Here is a 27795-nt window from a genome sequence, read left to right on the forward strand (position 1 = left end):
ATGTTGGGTGATGGTCCGAGCTTTGGTCACACTGGGCTCTCGCGTAAAAGGTCAGGGCCCACCTTTGTTCCCGCGCTTATAGACTGGTCTCTTGATAAACCAGTGTTTGCTCCACAGCAGAAAAACAGGTGACTAAACGGAATTTCAGCCCCATCACTCGCAGTATTACACGACTGCTCCGATTCTGCTGGAAACAGATCACCTTAACTTCTGCTGGAGTATCGCGCTCATTTTAATTTGCATGACTGATGCAAACGACTCTGCCTTTTACCTACACCTGTGCGTGAAGTGTACTTGAATAAAAGTCATTCAGAGTGATTTCAGTGGCTTCTGGGGTGTCCACCAGCTTCTCCACGTTTACGTTTGACAGCAAAGCATTACATTAGCACCATTACAGGGGCGGGTTTCGTGCTCGTGACGATAAAGTTGGGATTGATTTGAATTCCCAAACATTCGTCCCGCCGTCCGGTACGCTCGGGATAAAAAAAACAAAAAAACCCAACCTTTCTGCAAGGTCCCCCAATCCACACTGCCCCCCTCCCCTCCTGACGTCACACGACGAGCTGAAGCTATTGCACGAACAGAGCTGCTCGCAGCCGCACTACTGTGAATGTCTGTACGCTCAGTACCAAGACCGTGGAGTGTGCAAAGGAGAGAGAGGGAGAGCGGTGGGGTGGGGGGGATACAGTTGAATTCGGATACAACTGGAAAACTACCAAGCGCGCACAGCACGCACCGAGCGGACGGCACATCGACGGTGCGTAGCCAGCAGTACATCTACTCCCCGTCCGCTTTCGATCAGATTGAGCCGAGAATGGAGCTCCCTGCCGCTGGAGAGCACGTCTTTGCGGTGGAGGGCATCGAAAAGAAGCGCATACGAAAGGTAAAGAGAAGCGTCTTTGTGGGAAAGAAATGGGGGTTAAAAAAAAGCGCGGACGATGAAAATGTCGGGTTTAAAAAAATGTTCTCCTTCTCCACCATCACAGGGCAAGATAGAGTACCTGGTCAAGTGGCGAGGCTGGTCTCCCAAGTAAGTCTTACTGCACGCTTTCTAATGCATTTCCAGCGATTCTGCATCGAAACGATGCATTTCAATATTATGTCACAAGATCAAGTGTTGTTACTTAAAAAAACGCAAACCATGAAGGGCGAGCGTGCACAGTGACTTGTATGCGCGCGCGTGAGTGTGTGTAGAAGCTGGAAGAGCGCGGTCGGTATGCGTTTCAGTGTATCCGCGGATGCCTTCACTAATTTATGCGAGGGAAGGGGGGGCTAGGCACAGCCATGTAATCCCGTTTTAATTATTTCTGCTCTGCCAGCGAATTTTACGAGACAGGAGTGCTAAAATGGCCGACTGCATGTTGGTGCTGGAGAAGCGTTTGGAGAGCTCACACAGACGCTTTCTGTTTGACATTTCCCCCCCTCTGCCAGTGGATGTCCCCATGACTGGTAACCTGCAGCGGGCACTGCGACTTAGCGGGGTTCCTTGCAGATTCGATCATCTTTATTTAATAACAGTAAAAGAAAGAAAACAAAACAGGAATCATTTGTTTTTACATTACACTGGAGATCTGGATACAGCCCTCCTTTCTAGCTGCACATTAGTTGTGAAGATGTGTGTCATAGGCAAAGCCCTGTGCGCCTGTCAGTTGGGGGTGGAAAAGCCAGGCTGCACGTGCCAGCTTTCTGACAGTTGTTTGCTCCTCTCTGCAGATACAACACATGGGAGCCAGAGGAAAACATCCTTGACCCGCGCCTCCTCGTCGCGTTTCAACACAGGTGAGAGAGACGTGGACTTCGGACGAGGCCGCTCAGCCTCCAGTGCAGCCATGGCCATATAAGGGCATGGGAGGAGGGGCGCGCTAGTAACTCTAGCGCTAACCCCCCACCCCCTTTTCTCCCTGGGGTAAAAACTCTAGGAAAATGATAGTGAGAATTCCTATATCGTGGTAATGGACTGAAGGGATCTGCACGAGGACCTCCATTTTCGCTTTATAAAAATCTAACATAATAAATGTGATTTTTTTTGTTGTTGTTATTTTTGGCCTGGAGAGCTACAAGGATGGCCATTGGCCAATCTAACAGAGAAAACAGGAGAAGCTGCATTTGCCACAAAATGCATGAAGGACAACTAAAAGGCAGTGTAATCTGTGCGTGATAATGTTTTACGTTAATTTGCTGTGCAGTCAGGAGCCAGAGGATAAGCTGCACTGTGGTGTGACTAGTGTTCAGGACATGAGCACAGCAGGTTTGTTGTGGGTTTCGATGTGAGGAGGGCCACGCTGCTCCCTGATGGGATTCTCCTCACTATTAGTTTGCCAAAAGGCTAGGCTGGCTTCTGCTCAGCATTCAGTTTTGACACATCCTATGAAATTATCTTCATTTTGGACCTTGGATGCTTGTGTTGACAGCCTGCTATCAATCTGGGTTTACCCAGAGGCCCGTAAAACAATCAAGAACGGGTCAATGTCTACCTAAGAGGTGGAGATGTTAGTTCATTCAAACTCTACAGCGCACAAACAACTACATCTTGGGCCCATGCAGCCCCTGAGATCTTTTCTCTCTCTGTAGACCAGGAGGCAGCTCATGGGACTGGGTAAAGACATGATGGCTGGGGAAAGGAATTTGCTTTTCTGAAAAGGCTAATTGACACGCAAGCGCTCTTCAACGTTTCCAGTGTACCGCTCTCATATTCCCCCACAGCCTGCTTGCCCGCCTGCCTGGTTCTGTGTGTGTGTGTGTGTGTGTGTGTGGCTGTGTGCTGATGGTCATGGAGTGCTGCCTCTGCGCTGTGTGTGTGTGTGTGGATTCCTCTCTGCTCCCAGTGGATGGGGGATGGGATTCGACGAGGGAGTCTGTAATTGCCAAATCTTCTGTGAATAGGGGTCACCCCGTTAGTCGCCTTTTTGAAATCATACACATTATAACAGCGTCGACTGTTTATTGTGGCAATCTTCTGGCAGCGCCGAGAGTTTGAACATCTGTAGCAACAATAGGCTGGCTTTACTCGCGCCTGGTGACGCCTGTGTACAGCCGGCCTTCGCCCACTGCTGTTATTTATGAGCCAAGTGATGAGTAGAGGTTTATATCAGGGAGCAATATTTCATAGACCGAGCCTGGTGTAGCCAGTGCAACTACAAAAACACACGTCTGCATCTCCTCCCTCAATAAAAACAGCTCCAGTAGATGTTTGTTATTAATCTGATACGCTTCACCCTGCACTTTCAAAGTGTAGGCGTTGTCTTGCACAAGGCCTGGCATTAGGGTGTATCCCAGATGTACTCCACAATGTAGTATTTATCCCTTTTCATTTGTACCTCATGACCCTAATTAGAGATTGAATGTAAGAAGAGGGAAGGGTGTGCTGTAGGAGGGAGGATGTTTGAGATTCTCCCTGCTGTAGCCTTAATTGAATTTCTTCAGTATAATGAGAATAAGGAATGGACCGATTACCATGGAGAGCTATGCAAATAAGGACCATAATGCTTTGCAGTGGGTCACATGCGGGCATTCATTAGTCCTCTAAATCAAAATTCCACTTTTGACCTTGAATAATTCAAGCGTCAGACCTGTAGGTTTCTAAAGATGTCTGGGAAATGAAGTATTTTATATGTTTATGGGAGGCGGGCATGTCGCATGAGATTTAATGCCATTATTCTTTGTTTTCACAGAGAGAGGCAAGAGCAGCTGATGGGATATCGAAAACGTGGGCCGAAACCAAAACATCTTTTTCTCCAGGTATTGTATGAGTCATCACAACACGGTTTCCGTAGAAACATTTCCACTGAATCTGTCAAAGGTTTAAACAGGAGGGATACTGTCAGGTGTGCTAGAGCCGCTGTCTTGTTATCGGTGTTGCTTTCTTTCTTTGGTTTTTTTTAAGAGGGGGGGGGGGGGGGGGGGCAGGGTGCAGCTGAATTTCACTCCTCACTCATTCTGAAACTGGGTCTTATGCCTGAGGGGCTTTTTTTCATTGTTTTTTTGAACCAAGTGAATCAGTACCAGTGGAAATGTTTTCTTTCATGTTGCCATTTGTTATCCCAAGATGAAAATATATGGTTCAAAGCAGCATTCCGCTTTAATTTCCTCAGCTCAGGCATTTAAAGGCCTGAGCTTACATGACCTGAGCCAAGTGTGATTATATATTTTGAGCGGCTCGGAGCTGATTGTTATGGACTGTCACTCCTTAAGAGGCATACCATCCTGCCAGAGTCACACGTGGCCGACAATCCGAGATGGAGCGTGACACGTCAGGTGGCACTTCACTGACCTGAGGTCGTAGTTGAACCGTTCGGCTACCGTGTCTCTGACGTCAGCGTGGTCGGCCTGTACTGGCAAAGCAGGAGGGGGCAACATGGTGGGAGGGTGGAGGCGAGCTGTGAGCTCGTTGGATAGTTTTATTCGATCCCTGATAGGTTTTTATAATTTTTAATATTAGGTCTTCCAGCAACAAATGTTAGTTTATTATTTTTTATGCCCAACCCATAAAAGAACAAACGGCTTTGTAAATGGACTGGTTCTTATGTAGCGCTTTGCTGCTGTACTTCCACACACACATTCATACTCCAGTGAAAGCATCGGTGAGTAACTTGGGTTTCAGTATACTTCAAACCACCAACCTTCCTATTATTAGATGACCTGCTCCCCCTCCTGAGGTACAGTCACCCCTTTGTCAAGCCTGACCACACAATTCTGTTATGACCAATGTCTTAATGATGCTATCTTAGTGTACTCAGTTCAGTTTTCAGTTTTAAAAAATAATGCATGACAAATTCGGTGGAGCAGTTTAGAAAAACTACTACTTCTGAAAACAAATCTTGCACAAGCATTTTGGCTGTTATAAGCACTTCCCTTTAGTGTTGCCAAATAAGCAGAGATTCCATAATAAGGTATGTTACTTAACCCTAACCCTTCTCTGGTCAAGAGCTTTAATTTTACTTTAAACAATCCCAGAATTTCAGTCAGTTTTCTCGCATTTTCTTTATTTTGTTACCGTATTGTGGAGTACAGTGCAAGCTTTGTCTAAATGTGGGTAAATTGCTGAATTGAGTCTCATTTCTTATTAAAGGTGCCCTCGTTTGCCCGAAGATCAAGCATTCCTGCTGGTTTTGAAGAAACATCTCAGGATGCAGAATGCAACCTGAAGTCTGATCCCATTCAGGCACAGCAGCGCTCCCAGCCTCAGCAATACCAGCTGAACAGCAAGAAGCACCATCAGTACCAGCCCAGCAGCCAGGAGGTCCCCGGGGACCAGCTGGCCAACAACAAGAAGAAGTTCATCTATCAGCTAAACAGCAAGAAGCACCACCACTATGAGCCTGACCCAAATATGTACGACACGCAGGCCTCTAGGCTCAAAGAGGTGGTTAAAGTTCAGGAGGCAGCGAGTAAACCTGCAAATCCAGGCTGGAACTTACCTCTGGCCCTGCAGCAGAAGTGGATCCGTGACAAAGACACAGGCTGCCTGAGCAAAGTCAAGGAGCTGGCCGTGGAAGTGAGGAAACCGGCTGTTAAAGAGGCGGAGAGTGAGCACGCCCTTAAGCCCAATCCCAAGGATGCAACCCTGCCGAGTGCTATTAGCAGCAAAATGAAGATAATCAAGAATAAAAACAAGAATGGACGTATTGTTATTGTCATGAGCAAATATATGGACAGAAACAAGGTTCACGGTGCAAAGGGTAAACACGGGGAATCATCAAGGGAAGACAAACCCCAAAACATGAAGACGTCAGAAAACAACCCAGCACATGCAACCAAATTGGAGGAGCACCTGGAGAACGGTATCCCCAAAGAGATTTGTAATGGAAGTTCCCTCTCTGTAGCGGAGCATCCTATAAAGTGTTCCCCAAAGGACAGGCATTTCTCCAAACCTTCACCAAGCACAGCAGAGGAATACAACACCGAAGTGGCTCGTGGTCAAGCTGATTTACCGGACGATTTACCCTTACAGCTGACTGCTAGCTCTCCTATGACTTCTTGGGCTGTTGACACCAACATTCCAACGCCAACAGCTGTCGATCAGATCCGGATCCCTTCTTTTCCCGCTGACCGCAAGAGAAAGCTCACCGATCCCGTGGAGGATAGGAGCGTATCCAAAATCTACCTGAGTTCGAGGAGCTTCAGCGTGCCCAGCACTGTGGTCACGCCGCCTCAGGATAAACCTATGGACCTCCACTGCAACGGCCCACGCCAGAGCGGTGTATGTACGTATGAGGATTTGGGTAGTCAAGAGGAGCCGATGGACCTCAGCTGCCCAAAGACTAAGAAGCAAGCTCAAGCAGAAACGCCGCCGGAGCCAGAGCCTGCTGTCAAAGATGCACCTCCTGTGACAGGGGACACGCAGATATCCACAGAGGCATCTAAAGAAGCGCCTGTTAAAAAAACCTCCCCTTTTATGGGAAATATCATCATCACTGACATCACAACAAACAGTCTCACTGTAACCTTCAAGGAATACGTTTCTTTCTAAGAAACTATTGATAAAATGGGACTAGTGTTTACCAATTGGACGATCCTGTTCATATGTGCATATGTTTAAAAAAAAAAAAAGAAGAAGAAAGAAAAGAAGAAAAACACCAGAATTTTGTATATATGGAAATTTATAATTTATCATGAAAATTCAATATGTTTCTTATAATGTTTTATACTGTAACTCCTCTCTGTGACGTCATAGCCAAGAAAGTGCCCTCGAGGATTTGAGCGAATACATTCAGGTGGAAACTTTCCACCGAGAAAAGAAAATAATTTCTGGTTTAAAATCTGTTAATTTGTCATACGGAGCTTGATGGGAAAGTTTTGCTGTTGTTTCATACCTGTACCAAACTTATAACCCGAGATGTATGAAGGTTTATACGTCTTTTGTATTAACGGTATCTCTTATTTTGGTCCTGATAGAAGCTAGAGAGGACTTTGTTGAGTATATGCTGATCAAAGATCAATTCGAAAGCACTTAATTACATTTTCCACACGTTTACTTGTGTCATTACTACCAGAGAAACAGCTAGTCTCTTTGATTTTTCTTTGTTTTTTGTGGGGGTTTTTTAAATCCCAGACAAATACCCTGACACTGAAATGGCCTGTTTTGTTTGCAGCTTGGTTTAAGGATTATGATTGCCCATGAAATGCAAATTTGGAAAGCAGGTGCGTCTGAAAACTGTGTAAACACAGTGGCAACAGTGGGACACACTCAGCTGCAACGACGGCTTTTAAGTGACGTTCCCGGCCTTTTCTTTTCACTGGGACGCTGCGAAAGCAGTCAGCAGCCGGTGCAACCTGCACAGTCTGCTAATATATTGCACGTTCTCCCACTTAAGAATCATTTTAGGAAAATAAATAAATAACATGTAGACTTTTAAAGGCCCGATGCACATGAAGAAGATGGTGTCATTTATCAAACGCGTCTTCCCGTCAAGATCACCCCCTCCCTTGATTAGATTGGGGTTTATTACCATACTGCTGATATATTGCTGGAGTTTAAAACACTGCTAGTCTTGTTAGAAGGCTTAACGTCACACTGATTTACAACATTCATCTCATTTTGCTTTCAAAGCTCATCCTATGATCTGAGGAGTACAAGTGAGGACTATTTGTTGTACGAGGAAAAAAGGAAGCTGCCAGGGTCATAAATGAGTATGCTACAGAGATTAAATGTGAGTTACGAGACTGACTTTGTATACTGTTACATGCAATCCGATGAGTGCGAGCTGTTTCGACTATGCTGCTGAGAATTCAAATGTCAAAGCTGTTGGATGTACCCTACATTTGAGTCTAAACGGCTGTCTTATGCACATTTAAAGCCAGTGAGAATGCTAAAAATGCTATAATGTTAAAAATGAAGAGTGCATATTTATTGACACTGAACATGTCGTTCGAGAAGCATTTCCCAGATGTCTGCTGCATCAGAAGTTGCGTGAATCCACTGAAGAGTTTCACCCTCTCGGATGATTTTGAGTCTGTTTGCTACTTCTTCCCGTCCCCTCCTTTCACCTTACTCTGTTCATTCCTTCTTGCACTCATTTCAAAAGTCAAAATGATTGTTATAAAGTATGTTATACCCGGAGTTGGCTGACTTACAGCTGTTGGCGCAGCTTACTGACTGGTATGTTTCACAATAAAGAAAGAGATTTGACCTCTGATGTGTGGCACTGATATCTGCTGGGGGCAAACTGGGAGGGCTGTCAGTTTATACTTTGAACGGGCTTCGTTTTATGGGCTAACGTTTCACAGTCGCCCTTTAGCGTTCCAGTAAAAACCGCCGTGCGTATCAACGCTCTCACCCTGCAGTTTGTCTGAAGCCTCCTGGCTCACGCTTGGACAGAATGAAGCGTTAAACTTTAGAAACATTAACTTGGCTGTTAAGCAAAAAAAAAAAAAAAGGAAAACAGATCATGTTGCATAATCACTAATGACCCCGCACAAAGAGCGCTCTGTATTGCACAACTGCACCGGTCACTTGTATTATTAAAACCTTACCCAAGAATTATTTTTCTATAGCAGCTGGATCCAGAGCAGGAATCTAAACATACAACACTGCTGAAGGAAGGAGGTTATGTAATTCTTAGATTTTATCAAGAAGAAAGTCTTCATGGAGGGTGTTTGGCCTGATGCTGTTTGCATTGTGCCGTCCAGCACAATGTAGAAAGGAAAGGACGTCAACAATAAGAGGTTTGGGAAAAAAAACTGTCTGCTAGGAGGCTTTATTGTGTTTCCAGCTTGCTGTGAAACAGGTCTGTGTGGCCTACGGCACAATGACACAGCAAGTTTTTCTGCACTGTCATCATACAGAAAGGGCTGTGCATGCAAAGCTGGAGTGATACTTAAGTGCACGACTTTTTGTGAATAATCTCTAAACTCTGACCTTTCTTGACACCTTCAAACTCTGTGGGCCTCTTCCAGACTTTATGAAGGCCAGGGGAGCCTGGAGCCAGGTCTGAAACTGTACGGAGAAACAATCTACTCTGTTATAAGAGGATTACAAACTGATTAGAGGCATAACATTTGCACAGTGTGACAAACAGAAAGGCCCGGAGAAATGTGTGAGGTGTATTTTGGTTGTTTCTTTAGTCAAGTCATTGTCTGTCAGTGACAGCTGACTGATCAAAATCAAACAACCATATAAGGAAATGAGACAAGAGCTACAAAAGAGGGCCACAATGGTGCTCTATCATTACAGAACCAGTCATGTGAAGTCCTTTAATTACTTTAATAATTAATACATTATTGCCAGGTTTAATTAAAAGTGTACCCGAAGCAAAGTGAACCATCTAACGTCGCTTTCTTCTATTTATTTATTTATTTATTTTGGGGGGGGGGGGGGGACACACGAACTAGCGGCCCTGTAATCTTGACATTAATGCCAACTTAGAGTCAGTTTTTAGGACAGCGACTATATCAGTTTCTTGATTTTCAGAGCGGAAAAAAATCAACCTCTTTGATAAACAAATGCATTTTTTTCCACCTACGTAGGTGGAAGACTACAGGCACAAGAGGTGACGCATATAATGAGGAGGTAATCTGCTGGCATTTTTACATGAATGAGCTCACCTCCGGTCTAAATGACACTCTCCCATAAACCTTTATCGAACATTTCAGGCCATTTCCCTTCCTCTGAGATTTCGTTTTGGAAATGGCCCCTTAATAATCTTGTAATATAGACTTAATTAACCAGACTTTCAGCTAAAGCGGGCAATAGATTACGAGTTACTATTTATTTATCCAGGGATCATTTATTTGTGGATGAACTGGAAATGTATTTGTGGCCATTTTGGGGAGCTGGGGTGACCTGCTGAAGTCTCAAATGCTCGATGAATCCTAACAGGCCCACAGGAAGGTGTGCGGTCGACTGAAACTGGCAAATAGACGCATACTCTGTTTTCAGAGTGGTGAAGCTTAGTCGATATTTTCCTATATCTTATATATTTCATGCAGCTTTTTTTCACCCTGGCTTTTGAAATCTCTCTCGCTCTCTCTCTCTATGCGTGAGGCTCTCTCTACAGGCCTTCCGTGGCTTTGAACCTGTGAGCCAGTCATGCATCAGCAGCTATAGGAAACTGAAACATGTTTTAACAGGGGAACATATTTATAGACCAAGTGTGATGTTTCACATACCCCCTTTATCATCGTACCCAGCAGCAGCCTGCACACAGTGTCGGTTTCATCTCAGCAGTGCAGCCTCGCAGGAGTGCGCGAGCAGCAGGGATCACTTCTCTAATTTAAATCCCTGCGCGTGGACCGCTGGAGGCCTGCGACACCCCAGAAACGACAGAAATGTGAAGGGATTCAAAATAGAATTCATTTTCTCCCTTTTTAAATTTTTCCTTAAGCATCTTTTTTTTATTTTTTTTAAATGGGGCTCATTCCTTTCAAAAGAGCAATTAAAACACAAATACCCCCCCACCACCACCACCTTAAAAAAAAACCTGAAAGAGGTTCTGGTGAGAAATTAGACGTGGAGCTGCGGTTGCGTTTGTCGGGCTGTTGTAGATAATGCTTTCTAATTCAAATCATGCGCTCAAGTCTGATTCAGGCTGCAGGTCAAAGCCACACGGCTTCACATCTTCTCGCTTGTGGGTTTTTGTTGTTGTTGTTTTTTTAAAACATCTGAGCAGCCACCTTGAGCAGAAAATGTCGCCCGGTAAGTAGGACAGCGAGCAGCGAGCTGTGCGCAGCAGTTGCCCAGAAACCAGAGAGCCAATAATGTTCTCACAGAGTCAGCTCTGTTTATTCATGTACGGCTGTCGCCATTGCGGCTCCTGCAGACCCACTTTTCACCGACTCGCAGCCAAATATGGAGAGCCGCAGAAGCAGCAACGTGTCTGTATGTGCGGCTGCCTCCTGTCAGCACGCACCAGTCCGCTCTCTGCCTCTGCAGAAGCCGTGTAAGGCTGTACAGCCATTCTAGTACCGACAGGAAATGTCGGTCTACAGGCTATGACTATCAAAATGGTGGTTCATATTTCGACGGCAGCCACAACGCATCTTTTGTCCGCTGCGCTCCCGCCTTTGTCTGCTCCACTGCTGGGAAATTTAAAAAAAGAAGAAGAGAAAAAACAGACAGCAGCACAAGTTTATCAGCCAATCATCCACGATCTCTCAGACGATCGAGAGTAAAGACGGACAAATTGGTGCTGCACCTCTCCTCAGAGCAGACTGAGAGCCTCCTTCCTGATTTCTTTTTTTTAAGAGGGGGGGGGGGGGGGGGTGATTTCATTCAGTAGGTCCCAAACATGAGATTAAACGTTTAAGTGATTCACATAAATTCAATTCAATTCAGCATCTGTCCGCCTCTGTCCTCCTGTTTCCACGAGAGGTGTTGTTTGAGGTGCTCATGTGAAGATTCAAGATCAGAGATCAGGGGCGAAATATATACACAAATACACATACATATACATATATAGATATATATAGAGAGATTTTGCCTATACAGATAATATTTTTAATCATCTTAAAATTACATGATCAATCCATCTGTGAAAGAAGCAGAGTCTTTAAGACAAAACAAATTGCCAATGGACCAACAACTATCAATCAAAACAAATCAGCAGCGCGCACAGCCAAACGCAACATCAGCATGAAGGTTTAATGTCAAATAACCCGTGCAGAGACTTGCTTTATTTATTCAGCTGATACACTCTGGGCAGGTTGTGCAGCTTTGACTGTTTGTCATGTTAATAGATAAACTTTAGGAGGAAAAAGTCGCAGAATCTTGGAACGAAAATTGCGCATTTCAAGCACCGTGCTCGTGATTTTGCTGTTCAGAGCAACGTGAAATAAACTGCGCGGAATACATTTCAAATCTGGAAACCTTTCTGACTGACAGCAGAAAGACACGCGTGGATGGCCTAACAATTCACTGTGATAAGGACTGTTTAAGAATAAAAACCCACTCATTCAAGAGAAGCCCAAATGCATTATTATTAATATTATTATTTTATCTAATTTTATTTTCATGCATTATTTTAACGAACATACCTGATCCCCACAGAAAATACAACTGGAAGGCACAGCACTGCCCCAGTAATCAATCCTCAGAATAAATGTTACATTAAAAAATATCAAAGATATTCCAGAAAATGTAATAATAATAATAATAATAATAATAATAATAATAATAATAATAATAATAATAATAATAATAATAATGATGATGATGATGAAGCCAACATTTTCTGCATTTTTTTCTGGTAATTTCTTTAATAACTGAAAATGATTTTATGTTCTCATTAAGTAATTATTTAAAATTAAATAAATGAATAAATAAATGGCTGATCTGTCCAAGAAGAAAGGAAGCCATTTAAAAAATATGTTATTATTAATATTATTGTTATTGTTTTTATAGACAGAGTATGTAAGAGTTTGTGTGCATTATTTTAAATAACCCTATAGCAACTCAAAGTTTCAAAGTTCCTGAGATGTTGTTTTCTCTCATATCTTCAAAGGATAAACTCCGATAGGATGCTGTGCTGCTTGTGATGTCGCCCATTTAAAATAAATAAATAAATCCCAAACAGATGCATATATATTTTTGCTTTATTCGATTTGTATTTAGCTTACAAGTGAAAGCTGATGGAAGCTGGTTAAATTTCAGCCCATAGTCCAGTAAAATGAGATGTTCCAATTTAATCATTGACTTAATGAAAAATAATTGGTTATTGTGTCGTGCGGACTCTTTTAGCGATTTTTAAAAATTCTTCAGGGAGCGAGAAAGGGAGATGTTCGGGCCGGAAAAGAGGGGACCCAAGCCTGAGACATTTCTTTTAAAGGTGAGTGTTTGTATTTATTTCTGGGTATTCCGTTTTATTCGCTTGTCTTTCCGAGGCGTGGCTTCATGTGTACACAGGCTGAACCATTTCAGTGATATGTGCACTCCTATAAACTTTGATGCCACTGTGCTGTGGTTTTATTTCATTTGAAAACAATTGTAAGTTTAAAAAAAGAGATCCAAAGATCTCTTTTCTCAAGGGTTTCTGGCCATGTAATGTTGGACAAAGAACTTTACAGGACTTTACATGTGAATATTAACAGTATTTTCATTCTTACAGCCTTGCATTCTCTTTAAATCACAGAAACTTTAGGTCAAGGCCCAGAACAACTCCAGCAGCTGCTCTGACGGTCCAAGAGTCCCAGCAGTTCCCCAAAAAGAGATTATTATGATTTAGCATTATGATAAAGACGACGGCAGATCACTGCCTCATGCAGCTGACCAAGAGGTTTCAGGAGGAAACCACGATAACACCCAAATCCCACAGCGAGCAGCGTTCTTTGACAGCGATGCCAAATACGATTTCCCGCTGGCTGACAGGTGGTTTTGGTTGAATTGTGATGAAGTTTTGTGCGTGATTCAGCCCAATTTCTAGCTTTAGCTTTGCACCATCCTGCGTTCAACAAAACACCGCGATTTTAATTAAGATCAGAGGTTAATGTAATTGTTTTTTTAATTAGTTTGTCCATACAGTCTGTTTATAGTAACCATTGTCCTTAATGTAAATATGTAAGAAAAACATTGTGTATGTTTCTGTTCTGTGTCCTGTTTGTTTGTATATGTGTCTTTCTGGCTGCTGTTACAACCAAATTTCCCCTTGTGGAACAATTAAAGGATTATTCGATTCTATTCTATTCTATACTAATTGGTGGGAGTGTATTATTATCAAAAAATACTGTAAATAAAATGTGTAATGTTTTATCATTCCTGACAAAGAGGAAATGCAGATTCATATTTAGAAGTGTCTCCAGAAAATTGTTTTTCGTGACTTTATATTTTGCGTCAAGTCCTGATCTTAAAACGCTTATTTAAACATGTGAAATCTGACATAAAGTCTTTGTAAGCACTGACCTGTATGGGCATGGCAAATGTTGTTAGCAGATAAAATCTGATTATCGTTTAAATTTAACAATTTTGTTTGGAAATTTCACTTTGACAGTTTTTTATCCTCAAACTTTCAAAGTTCCTGACATGTCGTTTCCTCTCATATCTTCCCAGGATAAACTCTGACAGGATGCTGTGCTGCTTGTGCGTTGATTTGCAGAACTTAAAATTAAAGCGTAAATTTGCTCTTCATACTCTTTAGATCTTCTTGTAACAATCGTTTCCATAACTGTTGCCATTGAAATAGCAAATTAAAAGAAACCGACTTTGTTTTGCATTTTATGTGCCAGAGATTTCTCTTCTGCCATAAAGGTTTACGCGGGTAGGTCCCGGAATTGCCGCTAAAAGCAGACAATTTTAAAATTCGTATTTTGAAATAATATTTCTATTATCCTAATTATGTAATCTGAGCCATGCTGGCTGAATTATGGACACAGACAGTGAAAGTGTTTCAAGGACGGAGCAATGGGAACAAGTGGGAACAACCTTCTTTAGAGACTCGGCGTGTGAACACGACACTCCTTACATTTAACATTAAACTGTGTTTTTATAATAAACAGGTCATTTAAAAAAAAATTTAGATCTGTAGATCAGTGAAAACAGTAACCCGGGGTGACTCAGTTCAAGCTTGATACGGTTTCATTTAATACATTTGCATCTGCATGTCATTATTATCATAATAATTATTAGCCTGTTATTTTAGCGCTGAATACTTCATGCTTCTGCTTTTTATAGACTTATATTTAGTGGATTTTTGACACCTTTATTTGAGCTTTTTAAGTATACAATCTTTCATTAAATAAAGGAGTTACTGTCTTCCATCTTTGTTTGCGTTTCTTTTTTATTCTAGTGAAATTCAGCGTTTTCTTTTCGCCGTGTAGGGGAGGGCTCTTTGTACCCCCCTCAGGGACCTTTGGGAGGGTCAGTAGACCCGCTCCGAGAGCCTCTGACTTTGCTTAGTCCACTGTGCCAGACATTCCTGTACAGCAGCCAGAGCACAAGACTCCGCCCCTTCACTCAGAAATCCGGAGCACGTAGCAACAACTGAGCCAATGCGCTCCGCCACGATCCGTCCTACCGACCGCGGCGCCTGGCAACAGAAAAAGACGTGATGACGTCCTCCCCAGATTGCGTATTATGGGATGTGCGGAATTAAACAACCCGAAGAGGACGAGGGGAAGCCAAAAATAATAAAAAACACAGAAATAAACGAGGTACATGGTGAACCATGGAGCTCTCGGCTGTCGGTGAGAGCGTCTTTGCAGCCGAGTCCATCATTAAACGGCGAATCAGACGGGTATTCGCTGTTTTTTTTCTCTCCCTCCACTCGCAGGCTGTGTCTCTGCGTCTCTAACGCAAACATGTGCGCTTGCAGTGTCGACATGTAGACATTTGATAACCTGACTCTGTTGTGGGTCTGTTTTTGCAGGGTCGTTGGGAATATCTCGTGAAATGGAAGGGCTGGTCTCAGAAGTGAGTATAATAATCGAAGCTGTGAAGGACAGCGCTCCATCCTGGCCGCTCGCACAACTGCACCATCACACAGTGTGGCGTTACTCAGCTTTGTGGATGTGTTTTTTTTTTTTTTTTTAATAAAATGCATTTCACGCATTCGGTGTACGGCGGTGCCGTGTGCCGTGCGCCTGCTGGCTTGTGCGCACCTGGCAGGTGTTTGAACACATCTCGCTTTCAGCCCGTTGGGATGTGTTGAAGTCTACACTAGCTTTAGCAATGGCTGAGTTCACCATGCGTCACTGTCCTGCTACGTAGTCTGTAATTGCAGAGCGAGCAAAGCGAGATTGCTTTGATAAAAGTGTCAGGAGCGCGTGTTTTTGCGCATTGACAAATGACCGTTTCTCAGTGTGTGTCTGTGTGTCGCCAAACACCTCTCCTCTCGGTTGTTGTGACGTAGGTACAGCACTTGGGAGCCGGAGGAAAACATTCTGGATGCACGTCTCTTCTCTGCCTTCGAAGAGAGGTGAGGGTTTGACAGTGAAACAAGTAGGCCTCTCTCTCCCTCTCCCTGCAGAATCGAGTTGGCACCGCGCATTTTGCAAAAGTGTCACTTTAAATAAAACATTTAGTCTGGGTTTAAATCTATGAGCCCCACATCCCCATTCCTGACAGGAAAGTGTCAGCAAAGCCACTTTAAGTAGCTGCAAGATGTGATGTCGCCGATTTAAAATAAATAAATAAATCCCAAACAGATGCATATATATTTTGCTTTATTCGATTTGTATTTAGCTTACAAGTGAAAGCTAATGGAAGCTGGTTAAATTTCAGCCCATAGTCCAGTAAAATGAGATGTTCCAATTAATCATTGACTTAATGAAAAATAATTGGTTATTGTGTCGTGCGGACTCTTTTAACGATTTTTAAAAATTCTTCAGGGAGCGAGAAAGGGAGATGTTCGGGCCGAAAAAGAGGGGACCCAAGCCTGAGACATTTCTTTTAAAGGTGAGTGTTTTATTTTTTTTTTAAAAATATATATATTTATTTCTGGGTATTCCGTTTAATTCGCTTGTCTTTCCGAGGCGTGGCTTCATGTGTACACAGGCTGAACCATTTCAGTGATATGTGCACTCCTATAAACTTTGATGCTACTGTGCTGTGGTTTTATTTCATTTGAAAACAATTGTAAGTTTAAAAAAAGAGATCCAAAGATCTCTTTTCTCAAGGGTTTCTGGTCGTGTAATGTTGAACAAAGAACTTTACAGGACTTTACATGTAAATATTAACAGTATTTTCATTCTTACAGCCTTTCGTTCTCTTTAAATCACAGAAACTTTAGGTCAAGGCCTCTAAAACTTTACATTTGCTCAAGAGACTTAAGATTTTCATTTCTGGGAAACTTTTCGTCACAAATGTAATTGGGTTTTCTTCTTCTCTTTTTTTGCTTCCTCAGGCCAAAGCCAAAGCCAAAGAAAAGACGTATGAATTTAGAAGAGAGGCTCCCAGAGGGATCCAGGTTTCCTACCCCATCCCCGAGCCTATCATAACACCGAGGGCCAGGGAGGGTTTGCGCACCGTGGTTCCCACAATCTTCCCGCCCAGCGCGGTCAACAGAGGGGAAAGTGTTCACATTCGCCCACCAGAGTCGGAGAGAAGGCCCAGAACAACTCCAGCAGCTGCTCTGACGGTCCAAGAGTCCCGGCAGTTCCCCAAAAAGAGAGGACGCAAACCCAAAATGCACATGCATTATGATAAAGACGACGGCAGCAGCTCAGCAGAGCCGGACGCCAAACGTAGCAAGTTCACGAAGGAGCCCACGTCTCACCACAGCCGACGCCCGCATCATCACGGGGAGACGTCAGATCACTGCCTCATGCAGCTGACCAAGAGGTTTCAGGAGGAAACCACGATAACACCCAAATCACACAGCGAGCAGAGACATTTGGGGGGCGCGGGCTTCTCTTACCCGTGCGCATTAGCTTCGGATTTGCGCAAAAGCGAGCGGGGGAGGCACAGGATTCACTGTTTGAGCATGAAGCGGCCTGCAGCGAACGAGAACTCTCTGCCCCGGGAACAAGCTTCACCTTCACACACCGATTCCATCCACGAATCCTCCGAGCACCCATCCTCATCCTGGACCCCCTGTTTCGCTCACCTGGACACTGTGACCGTAACCGATGTCACCTTGAACTTCCTGACAGTCACCGTCAGAGAGAGCAGCACGGACAAAGGCTTCTTCAAAGATAAAAGATGAGTATTTCATGTAGTTCAGAGGAGGCTAAACCTGCCAAGGATGTAATTGTGTAACAAGCTACTAACAAACAGGCCTACTGTAATACTATATTTTTTCTATGTAACTTTCAAACGTGTACATACCGATATTTAATACGCTGCTGATGAAATTAAAATCAAACTGAAGTTTAAGGAGTGTTGTTGTTGCTGTTGTTGCTCTTTGACTGTCCACCCGCTCTCAATATTTGTTTTTGCACTGTTTACACAAACTCTGCAAGTATAAACAGAGTTATCTGATCGCGGTCTTTGCTGGCTAAAATTCATTCAGCTGGAACATTCTTTGACAGCGATGCCAAATACGATTTCCCGCTGGCTGACAGGTGGTTTTGGTTGAATTGTGATGAAGTTTTGTGCGTGATTCAGCCCAATTTCTAGCTTTAGCTTTGCACCATCCTGCGTTCAACAAAACACCGCGATTTTAATTAAGGTCAGAGGTTATTGTAATTGTTTTTTTTTAATTATTATTAATTTGCCCATATTAATTCGTGGGAGTGTATTATTATCCAAAAATAATGTAAATATAATGTGTAATGTTTTATCATTCCTGACAAAGAGGAAATGCACAGATTCATATTTAGAAGTGTCTCCAGAAAATTGTTTATCGCGACTTTATATTTTGCCTCAAGTCCTGATCTTAAAACGTTTAAGATCATTAAACATGTGAAAGCTGACAAAGTCTTTGTAAGCACTGACCTGTATGGGCATGGAAAATGTTGTTAGCAGATAAAATCTGATTATCGTTTTAAAATAAACATTTTGATTGGAAATTTTGTCAAGGCAGCCAAACGGTGGAGCTTACGTTCCCAAGAACTTCACTTCATACTGTGAAGGCCTGAGGTCACGCCGAAGAAATTGTGGACTTCATTATTAGTTTTTACATTTAATTCAATAGAAAAAAAAATAGAAAAGGGTTTTAACTCGAGAGTAAAAAATGAACTGTGGAGCTTTAAAACCTAAGACCAATAAAATAAAATAAATTTTTTAAAAAATCGAAGTTATAATCTTTGAATCTTCTTCTTTCTTTTTTGTAATTCATTATCTCCGTAGATGAGATCGCGTTTACGTTATGGACACAGAGAGGCCTTAACGCCACTGCCAGTCAGTCAGTGAGTGTTAGCGTTAACAGTTTGAATTTATTTAGTCAAAATAAATAAAGAAATAAAACGCAGTAAATGACACACATCTGTAATTAGTTTGAGTGATTTGTGGTTTGGACATAAAGCCTGCAGACATGACCACAGACACCGTGACCCCGTGACCCGAATGAACACGAGCGATGAATACATTTAATCAAAAGTTAAATAAAAAAATACAAAATGCACGAATTTAAAGCGATGGATTGATCATGTAGATATTATAGTTTTTATATTATTATTAATGATATGCAGCACCTTGGTTCATTTGGCCTCCGGATCCAGTCTGCACTGTAAGAGGTCACGCTTCACACACAAAGCCTCCATTCATTTTTTTTATTTTTTTTTATTTTTATTTTTTAGCTTTGTCTCTCTGTGAGCCGATCCTGGAAATTGACTCTTGGCTTTTTTTTTTATTTTTTAACTTGTTTGTTTATTTTTAACCTCTTTAACGTTTTCTAATGTTGAACTGAAGCTGCAAACAAGGTCATATCTAAATGGGAAACGGAAGTGCGGCGAACACTTCTATAATCGTATTTAAAATAACAGAAAAAGAACTTCACAATTTTAAAAAAGCGTATAGTAAACAGTGACTAAAAACTACCAAGCCTATTTTCACACTTGTAATGTCGGGTATGATTTGATCCCGCTTCTCTAGCAGCTGAGGCGACATCTGATGGGGGGACTGTCCCTGTGACTGCTTTCTACTCATTGTCAAAATCCCCTCCTGTCAGGGCGTTTTCGACAAACACTGACGAAGCGCAAGCTCTCGGATCAGTCCGCACTGTTACGTTCCGCACACGTCCACGAGATGTCGCTACTAGCGGGACCTTAAAGGGATGCCAACCTACTTAAACACAAAGACCCCGCAGGTTAAAAATTCAGAAGAGCTCCTCAGTGGATGAATTTTTTATGACAACTAAGTGACTCACTCCACACTGTACCCAGCTGCAGAATTAGAGGCAGGAGGGGAACAGCCTGCTCCTGCACTCGCTCTCTTTTGCAGAAGAAGCCCGCAGCAGGCTTTACTTTGCTTTCCAGATGTGGGGAGACATTGCGGTGCATCATCCCGCCACTAGATGAAGCTCAAGTTCGGATGCATTGCATGTTTCCCTCCTCCTTTGCCTGCTCTTTCTGTTTGTAGATGGCCTGCCTTTAAAAGAATGTCAATACAGAGATCAGGCTTCTCTTAACGCAGTCGGGGATTTGAAAGCAGACGCTTTTCCCCTCCCAGGAACTGTAACTTTTTTTGAAAATGAAAGCAATTTTATGGCAAGCAACATTTTTGAATTGAACTACAGGCTGTCAGATACAAAATACAACTTAAGAACTCCAGTAAAACTTAAACAATACACCCTGAACACTTGAGGAGTGAATGAATTACAGTGCCGAAAAGCGCAAAGATGTTAACAGATGGCTGAGGGCCCTCAAACCGATTGTGTCTATATAGAGCAAAGACAAAGAGCTGGCAATACCCAACAACTGGATCGCTCCTAATTAGAGGTTAACAAAGAGAGGGGAGAGTGTGCTAAGTGCTGTGTAGAGAGAGAGAGAGAGAGCACAGGAGCGATGCCCCCCCGCCCCAGTCCCCAGAGTGCAGCAGCAGAAAGCCCTCACTCTCTTTATTCACTGACAAACTCTCCAGCCATGCACTGCTACCAGCCTCTCTGGGGTTTTTATCTTTGTGTGGGTGAGATGTTGCCAAATCTGATTATTTTGACGTGTTTTCTGGCTCTCCGCTGTGCAGCTGATTTGTGTAACTGGACTGGAAGATAAGAACTCTGATTTCAGATGGAATTTTTTTTCTTTAAACGATTTTTTGAAAACACCGAGTGCACTGTTGCTCCTCGGGTAAAGATTGGGGAGAAGCTTTGATACTTGTCTTATGTAACTTATATTTTTTCAAACCGTTCGCTCTGTAGAACATTTACAATCCGTTAAGAGGATTAAAATAGGAGGCTTGGTAGATGAAAGAACATTAATGAATAATTCATATTTAAATCTGCGGATCTGATTGTCGGCATTTATGAACAGACTTTTTCAATTTAATGCAGAAGGGATAAACAAATAAGTTGGAATCTGGTCCATTTGAGTTTTTTGTTAGATTAATATGGTTGAATAATTTATTAAGGATCGAACCATTTAGTTTTTATTAGTAGTGATGACATCCATGCAGTGCCAGGCAGTATTTGATTTGGCATTTCCCTCCGAATCCAGCGGTTTTGCAGCTGGCGTGGATTCCAGGATTGTACTCCAGGTGCGATTACGCTGTACAAAGGGCTCGGTGAGGTGGGTCTACCCGGGTCAGGCCCTCAGAGTGGTCCTCGAGCCCAATCTGTCCTCCGCCCGGCACACCTCCATCTGCATCAAACCGTCTCCCTCCTTCGGCGGAGCCAGCGTGTTCATTGAGCGTGCCGGGCAGCTGGAGCTGCTGGTGACGGACAGCGGGCGGCCGGAGTATCAGGTGTTCTGCTTCCGGGCAGACGGACCTCACAAGCCCGTAATCTACCTCCAGGCCAGCCCTCAGAGTGATGGACCGCGGAACAGACGCACGGTGGGCTTCAAATACGAGCTGCTCACCAACAGGAGTGCTGCTGCGCCAAACCTCGGCCCCAGCGGGCTGGAGAGTGAGTAGTAATCTTTTGGTTCGAGGAGATTGAACCTAAATCAAAATTTGGCTTCAGGTCCCATTCTGATAAAGCAACATTTACAAAGGTGTACGTTATGAACGTATTAATATTTCTTATTTGCTAAAGCAAAATCATTTCAGTCAGTCCCGCAGTATTAACGTAAAGGCTCTGCTTTATTATTAAACGTTTGCATTTAATAATTTGTAATAATATAAGTATTAGCAATAAATGAGTAAATAAATATTTTTTGACCTTATGTAACATTAAAAAAAAAAAATATATATATATATATATATATATATATATATATATATGATATAACATATAACATTTGATGTGATATCCATTTTACTAATGAGCTGAAATTACATTAATATTTCATCTCACTATTATCATTTATTTTTGTATTTCTATTTTCCGCAATTATTTTATGTGAGCCATTAGATAAGTAAGACAGAAGGTTCTTCTTTTCGGCGATAGATCAGAAATTAGGCCACACTCATTTCTTGTGGGGGTTTGCTTTGCTTAGGCACAGCAGTTATGTATGGAGTCATTTACTTTTCACCCCTCCTCACGGTTCATTTATAACCATCGACTTTTTAAGTTGTCTTGTTCTGAAAAGCTGCTTTGACTGACTGGATCATATCACATTTCCTACTTTGTTCTTATGGTTACCAAATCATTTATGAGCTTTAGTCAGTAGCTTAAATATTCAAAAGCTATACTCGTTATAAAGGGTGTCCATTTAAAAGTGGCACTAAAACTTTTCTCATGGTTTCAGAGGTATGTACTGCTATAGTGACTTCAAACGGCAGATTTGGATCTTCGAGAGAGACTTGCCTACCAGTCATAATTCCCAATGTGAAAAAAAAAACGTGGTTATTGAATTATAGTCTTGCTTTGTGGACTGCAGCATGCAGCTGCTGGTCAGTCTAGTTGTCTGGTTTCCATCAAGGGACAAAGCAGATGGGACAGAGCAGACTGCATAGTGGCTGGAGGGCACCGGGCCAAGGGCCTGAATTGAGACTGCAAATACTTTGCAGATTCCACAAATGCCTTATCATTGTGCTTGTCTGTTTATTAGCATTTATCCATGTGTGCGGGCTGGTTTCAGTGTGATGATGTCATTCTATGACTATAATAGACAGCTGCAGGTTTATCTTTTCTGTATTGCCAGTCTGCTGGAGTGTTTGACTCCTGCAGGCTCCTGCATTGGCACGGGGGTCATTCAATTAGGTAGATACAAAAGGAGTCAAACGTGGGGTCGAGACTAGCGTGGGTTTTTGATCTGGAGGTGGTGCGATGGGCAGAAGCTAGAAGCAGCATTCCTCTGGCCAAGCCATGGTTTCTTCAGTGTGTGATGTGAGAAGGGGGATGAATGGAGCCGGTATGTGGGTCAGATTTTAGGTCAGTGAAGCGTTGGGGAGGAGAAATGACACCTTTCTGTCAGTCACTGTCAGCTATAGAGCTTTGAATCATGACGGTTAGGAGAGAAAAGAGAGCTAAGCAGGCCGAGCGAGGACAGAGAGAAGTGGGTAAGGCGAGAAACAACATAGCAGAACAAGCGGAAGATTACTCAATGCAGGTCTTCAGCTGTGATAGTCACAAAGCTGCCCAGCAAAGAACAAATTTCTAATTTTGTGAAATGATTTTCTCCACCCACAGCATCCTGTCGACCCTGCAATGACACAGAACTTCTCATGGCTATCTGTAGCAGCGACTTTGGTGGGTATCTTACTCAGCAAGATGACAAGATGACACGTCTCTTGCTATTGTTCTTGTTCCCTCCGGCTTTTCTTAATGACTCAGCAACAGTGAGATTTTCCTTGAAATATAATCTTGTACATCACGCCACCGTCTAAAAGATCTCCTTTCTCCTGACTCCCTCCCCTCATCCTGAACTGGTCAAGGCAGATGGCTGCCTTTCCCTGAACCTGGTTCTGCTGGAAGTTTCTTCCTGTTAAAAGGGAGTTTTTCCTTCCTATTGTCACCAATGCTTTCTAGGGAATTGCTGAGCTTTTTCTCTCTATTATTATAGGGTCATTATCTTACAATATAAAATGCCTTTATGTGACTGTTGTTGTTGTGATTTGGCTCTATATAAACAAAATTTAATTGAATTACAGCTGAATGCACTCTCCACCTGGCAACACTTCAAAACCCATCTCATGTTAGGCTCCATAATGGGACAACAGCAGTGCAGACAAACTCAAACAGATGTTGATGATCTGCTGAGTGAGGCTGTGACATTTTTGTCTGTGCTTTTGTTTGTTCATTTTAAAGGGAGACTAAACTCTTCTTGAGTAGTTCTTCATATGTCCCAGTTCAAAAATAGTCCTCTGTCTTGTTATACTTAACCTTTGTTTAGCCCCCATCAAGCCAGCTTTTGCCCCTAATTAAGTGACCACTTTATCTGAAACATCCACTGGATGCGGCGTAAACACGTGGTTCTGCTTCCCTGTCTTTTTCAGTTGTTCGAGGCTACATCAAAAAGGTCACCCACGACTCTCGACGTCAAATGTCCTCAGTGGAGGTATCAGCACTGAGGGTGTACTGGCAGCGCAGTGGAGTGTTTGAGCAACATCTGGATCCACTGGTGTCATGTCAGTCCTGGCGTGGACACATCCACACACTCCTGCAGTGCCACGTCAAGCCCGGAGACGGAGAGTTTCTTTTCACTGGGTCGGAACACTTTGGGGAAGCTTGGTTAGGGTGTGCCCCGCGATACAAAGACTTCCTGTCTGTCTACCACAATGCCCGAACGGCACGCCAGAATTCCTGCGACTTTCCTTTAGACTGAGGAGGTGTGTGTGTGTGTGTATGTGTGTGTGTGTGTGTGTGTGTGTGTGTGTGTGTGCGTGCGCGAGTCATCTTAGCAATACTGAGCTGAGAAGTCTAACCACCTCTGCACTGGTGCACTTCAGATCCTTGCTGTCACGTTCCACCAAGGTGGCACCAGCAGGGAAAAGCCGCTGAAATGCTGGTGATAATAACTAATTTGGAGGAGGAGAATAGAGTTAACCAGCAGGGCCTCCTGCACTGCAGCTCAGAGAGGGCCGGCCTTTGTCTCTCTTCCATCAATGCCCTCAGTCCTGGGAGAATAAGGAGGGGTTGGGTTGCTGCTCTCTTTTTGTGCCTCTCCCTGCATTAACTGTTGTTCATTTTGCTGCCTCTCTGTGACAATTGCCCTATGAACTGAGGCAGGAGGGTGGATTGAAGCACAGCCATTTATTATTGCCAGTTTGTTTTACTGAATAGGAGTGTACATATATACGACATTTTATCACTTACAGCATTGTGAAATCATCTGTTTTGTGTTTACTCCTGTCTGTTGGATCCTGCACGAGGCAGTTCTTTTCTTTCTGATTCAGGATCGCAGTGCAACGATCTTTTTTCTTGCAGCTGGAGATGTTTGCGGTAGATATTTTTACTTTATTTCCTTTCTTTTTTTCGGTTGGAGAGTGGATGAAATCTAGAAACAACTGAGACTCCGGATTGCTGAGCTTTAAATAAATCAAATATGTCTACACGTCTCCGTCGCTCTGTTGTACTCATTTTGCCATTTTAAAATATATAACATAAATAATGTTATTCAGAAGAATGTTTTTTGTAACAGATAAATCAACATTTCATTATTTACACAATCAATCCACAGATGGGGTTTTTTACACACTCTTTTAAACAGTTTGCACAGATGTTGTGGTCAGCTCATAACTGTGTCTGATGAAGTGTTGAGAAGTGCAATGAGCTCATGATCAATGAATAAAACAGATATTTCATGAGGCCCTCTGTTTAGACAGAATATGCTTTGGCCTCTTAAAAGGTGCCTTTATGACAGCTTAAATTACTTCCCACCCACTTTCTCATCGCATGCAGCATAATCTGTGGTGGTTTTTTTTTTTGTGTTTTTTTTTTTATATCTGTCTGCACAGAAGAGGATTTAGTGCCAACATTCCCTTCAAGCTCATTTTTGTTTTCTTTCACTTTTTAATACATCTTTTCGCCCAGGAATCAGATTCTTATGATAATAGGATAACCCTTCCTCAAAGTGAATTACAGAATCTTAGCTGGCCACAACTCTGAGCAGACTGAATCGGGCGTTTCTTTTGAGCCGTGTGGCCTGTGCATCATGGCCCAAGAAGATGAATAGACAGATGTGAGGCCCCCTGAAGCCCGGGGATCCTCCCCTTCAGCCCCTCCCAGGAGAACGGAACAATTAATTGACTTTTAAAGCAACTGCTTTCTGAGCCTATTCCACACTTCTCCTTGGCTGAGAAGGGCTCACAAATTGGTGTGTTGAACGTTTTATGAGGACTAAATAGCTGCCAATGAAAGTGTAAATGACTGTGTGGTGAATGGGGCACACACAATGGCCCTGCGGCGACTAGGCCTCTGGCAGACATAATGACCATTGTCACGGCTGCTGTCATCTAGAAACCATCAGGGCTCATGAATGCAAGAAGTCAGAGGAGAGGAGAGCCCTCTGTTTTCTTTAACTCCATAAATATTTTCTCTTCTTGCGCATTTAGGCTCAGTTTCATATTCTAGTTTAGATTTTTCTCCATCATTCCTGTTAGTATTCATATTTGCTTCTGCCAAGGCACAGCAGCATATAGACCCAAAATGTGCTCATTTAGTAAAAGTTAATTTGTAATTACCTGTAGAAAATATCATTTATTATATGCATATTTTATTATAGTTCTAGTAGATGGGTAATATTTCTGGAGGTCAGAGTTTTAGAAAAAAGCCCATTTTCTTCACATGTGTCTCTGCAGAGATATCTGTGTGTATAAGAAGTGGATAAAGGTCTAAAAGTGCCTAATGTTGATGAATGGTCCACAAAAATGAAGGCTTCCACAAATTTTTTTTTTAATCCTACGGAAGCACAGTTTGAAGTCTCCTCCTTCAGCTTTGTCCCAGGAGGCCACCATGTCAAATTTCCAAGCAAAATATAGTCTCTCTACAGGCCTTTGAGACCATACTATTCTCATCTCTGGGAATTCCAGCAGGCTCTCATGGGGATCGAGCCTAGGAGGGCTCGGCCCGGAGCTGCTGCATGGTGTGCCGGCAGGAGTCCACCCAGACTGGGGGGTAATTGGTTTATCCCGCTGCCTGGTCTGCTTTCCCATGTGGGCCACTGCTGTGGGGAGGCCCAGGGGTACAATATGGAAACAGCATGATACCCTCCAATGCCGAGCAGGCATTCACCGCTCCCGCTATAGAGACCTGAGACATGGGTAGCAGCAACACAAAGCTGAAGCAGAGATGTTTCTTCGCTCTGAAAAGATCGCAATTTAGTGCAATGGGCATCATTTGTGTTTGAAATAATCAAATTCTGACCAAAGCTTTAATAAAAAAATACAAAGGGCAGTCAGTCTGAGAGCTTTTATAAAGTTGTGCCTTATTGCCATCATTCCAGCATCTGGTTGAACGTTACTTTCTATTGCGCTCTTGGTAATTTGAAGCTGAAATAAAATTGCAGATACAGTCTAACACACAAATCCCAACCTAATCTCCAGATAAACAACATGTTTTTCTTTGTATTTGAAGAAGAGGCTGGTGAACTGAGTTCCATCATCAGCTGTAACTCTGATTTTAAATTAAACCTACTGCAGTGTGAAGCGTTGTACTGTTTTGTCTCCAACACTGCCAGTGAGAGAATGCAAAAACTTTACACAAACATACACACCTTTACTAATGTGAAATATGTCTAATTTTATTGTATAGGAAAGAAAAGTTGTTTTGCCCAGTCTCTGTCATCACATTTAGTGTTAGTCATAAAACTACCAGTGTTACTTGTTTGGCTTTTTTTTTTTTCCCTATAAATATGTCGGCAAGAAGGCATATTTACAACATGCCCTGACATTGCGAGAGAGCACTCGCTAAGGTAAATGTTTAATGTATTTGCTGATTAGGTTTCTTTATTACCTTTTTTTCATGACAGGGGAAGATTAGGACAAAGCAGGGTGTAAGGGCACTGAATGCAGAGATGATGTATTACCTGAAAATGAAAAGCTCAGACTTGTCTGTTTTTTTCCCCCCTGAAGGTCAAATTTCTTACGTGTCTTCTCAGAGCACAGTGTTTACCTTGGATCACTTAAGTTCACTTAAATTTCATGACACGGCACAGCTCATTCATTAAGATGAAAAGGTTCCTGTGTCACAGAGGAGAACTGAAGCTATTGTGCACATGGCAACAGGAAAAGCAACTCAAACAGTAATGCTGAGTAGTTTGCAGTTTCTTAAGGTTTCTTATAGTTTATTACAATTATTAGAACTATTTGTATTTATAGGATAGGTGTCAGCCTGCATGTCAGCAAAAGTGAGACGGAAAGAATACGCGTGTGTGTGTGTGTGTGTGTGTGTGTGTGTGTGTGTGTGTGTGTGAAAGGGAGACAGTGAAGGTAAATGAGTTTAAATACCT

At 42.7% G+C, this 27795-nt stretch overlaps 3 protein-coding genes across 3 annotated transcripts; all 3 read left to right on the top strand.

The window, feature by feature from the left end:
* The first annotated feature begins 253 nt into the window (after positions 1-253).
* Positions 254-8135, top strand: cbx4 (chromobox homolog 4 (Pc class homolog, Drosophila)). Its single transcript, XM_085155912.1, has 5 exons — positions 254-883; positions 987-1030; positions 1714-1779; positions 3672-3738; positions 5069-8135. The coding sequence occupies exons 1-5, from the start codon at positions 611-613 to the stop codon at positions 6467-6469; spliced, it is 1851 nt and encodes a 616-aa protein (XP_085012038.1). The 5' UTR covers positions 254-610; the 3' UTR covers positions 6470-8135.
* A 6788-nt stretch (positions 8136-14923) lies between these two features.
* Positions 14924-17740, top strand: cbx8a (chromobox homolog 8a (Pc class homolog, Drosophila)). Its single transcript, XM_085156650.1, has 5 exons — positions 14924-15161; positions 15294-15337; positions 15777-15842; positions 16255-16321; positions 16770-17740. Exons 1-5 carry the CDS (start codon positions 15093-15095, stop codon positions 17568-17570), a joined length of 1047 nt encoding a protein of 348 aa, XP_085012776.1. The 5' UTR covers positions 14924-15092; the 3' UTR covers positions 17571-17740.
* A 115-nt stretch (positions 17741-17855) lies between these two features.
* On the top strand, positions 17856-27192 carry LOC146520138 (meteorin-like protein). The gene is made up of 4 exons (XM_085156659.1): positions 17856-20510; positions 20956-21368; positions 23037-23096; positions 23843-27192. Exons 1-4 carry the CDS (start codon positions 20311-20313, stop codon positions 24169-24171), a joined length of 1002 nt encoding a protein of 333 aa, XP_085012785.1. The 5' UTR covers positions 17856-20310; the 3' UTR covers positions 24172-27192.
* The last annotated feature ends 603 nt before the right edge of the window (positions 27193-27795 follow it).

The sequence above is a fragment of the Neolamprologus multifasciatus genome, chromosome 4 (genome assembly GCF_963576455.1).
Source record: "Neolamprologus multifasciatus chromosome 4, fNeoMul1.2, whole genome shotgun sequence".
In the NCBI taxonomy this organism is placed as follows: Eukaryota; Metazoa; Chordata; class Actinopteri; order Cichliformes; family Cichlidae; genus Neolamprologus; species Neolamprologus multifasciatus.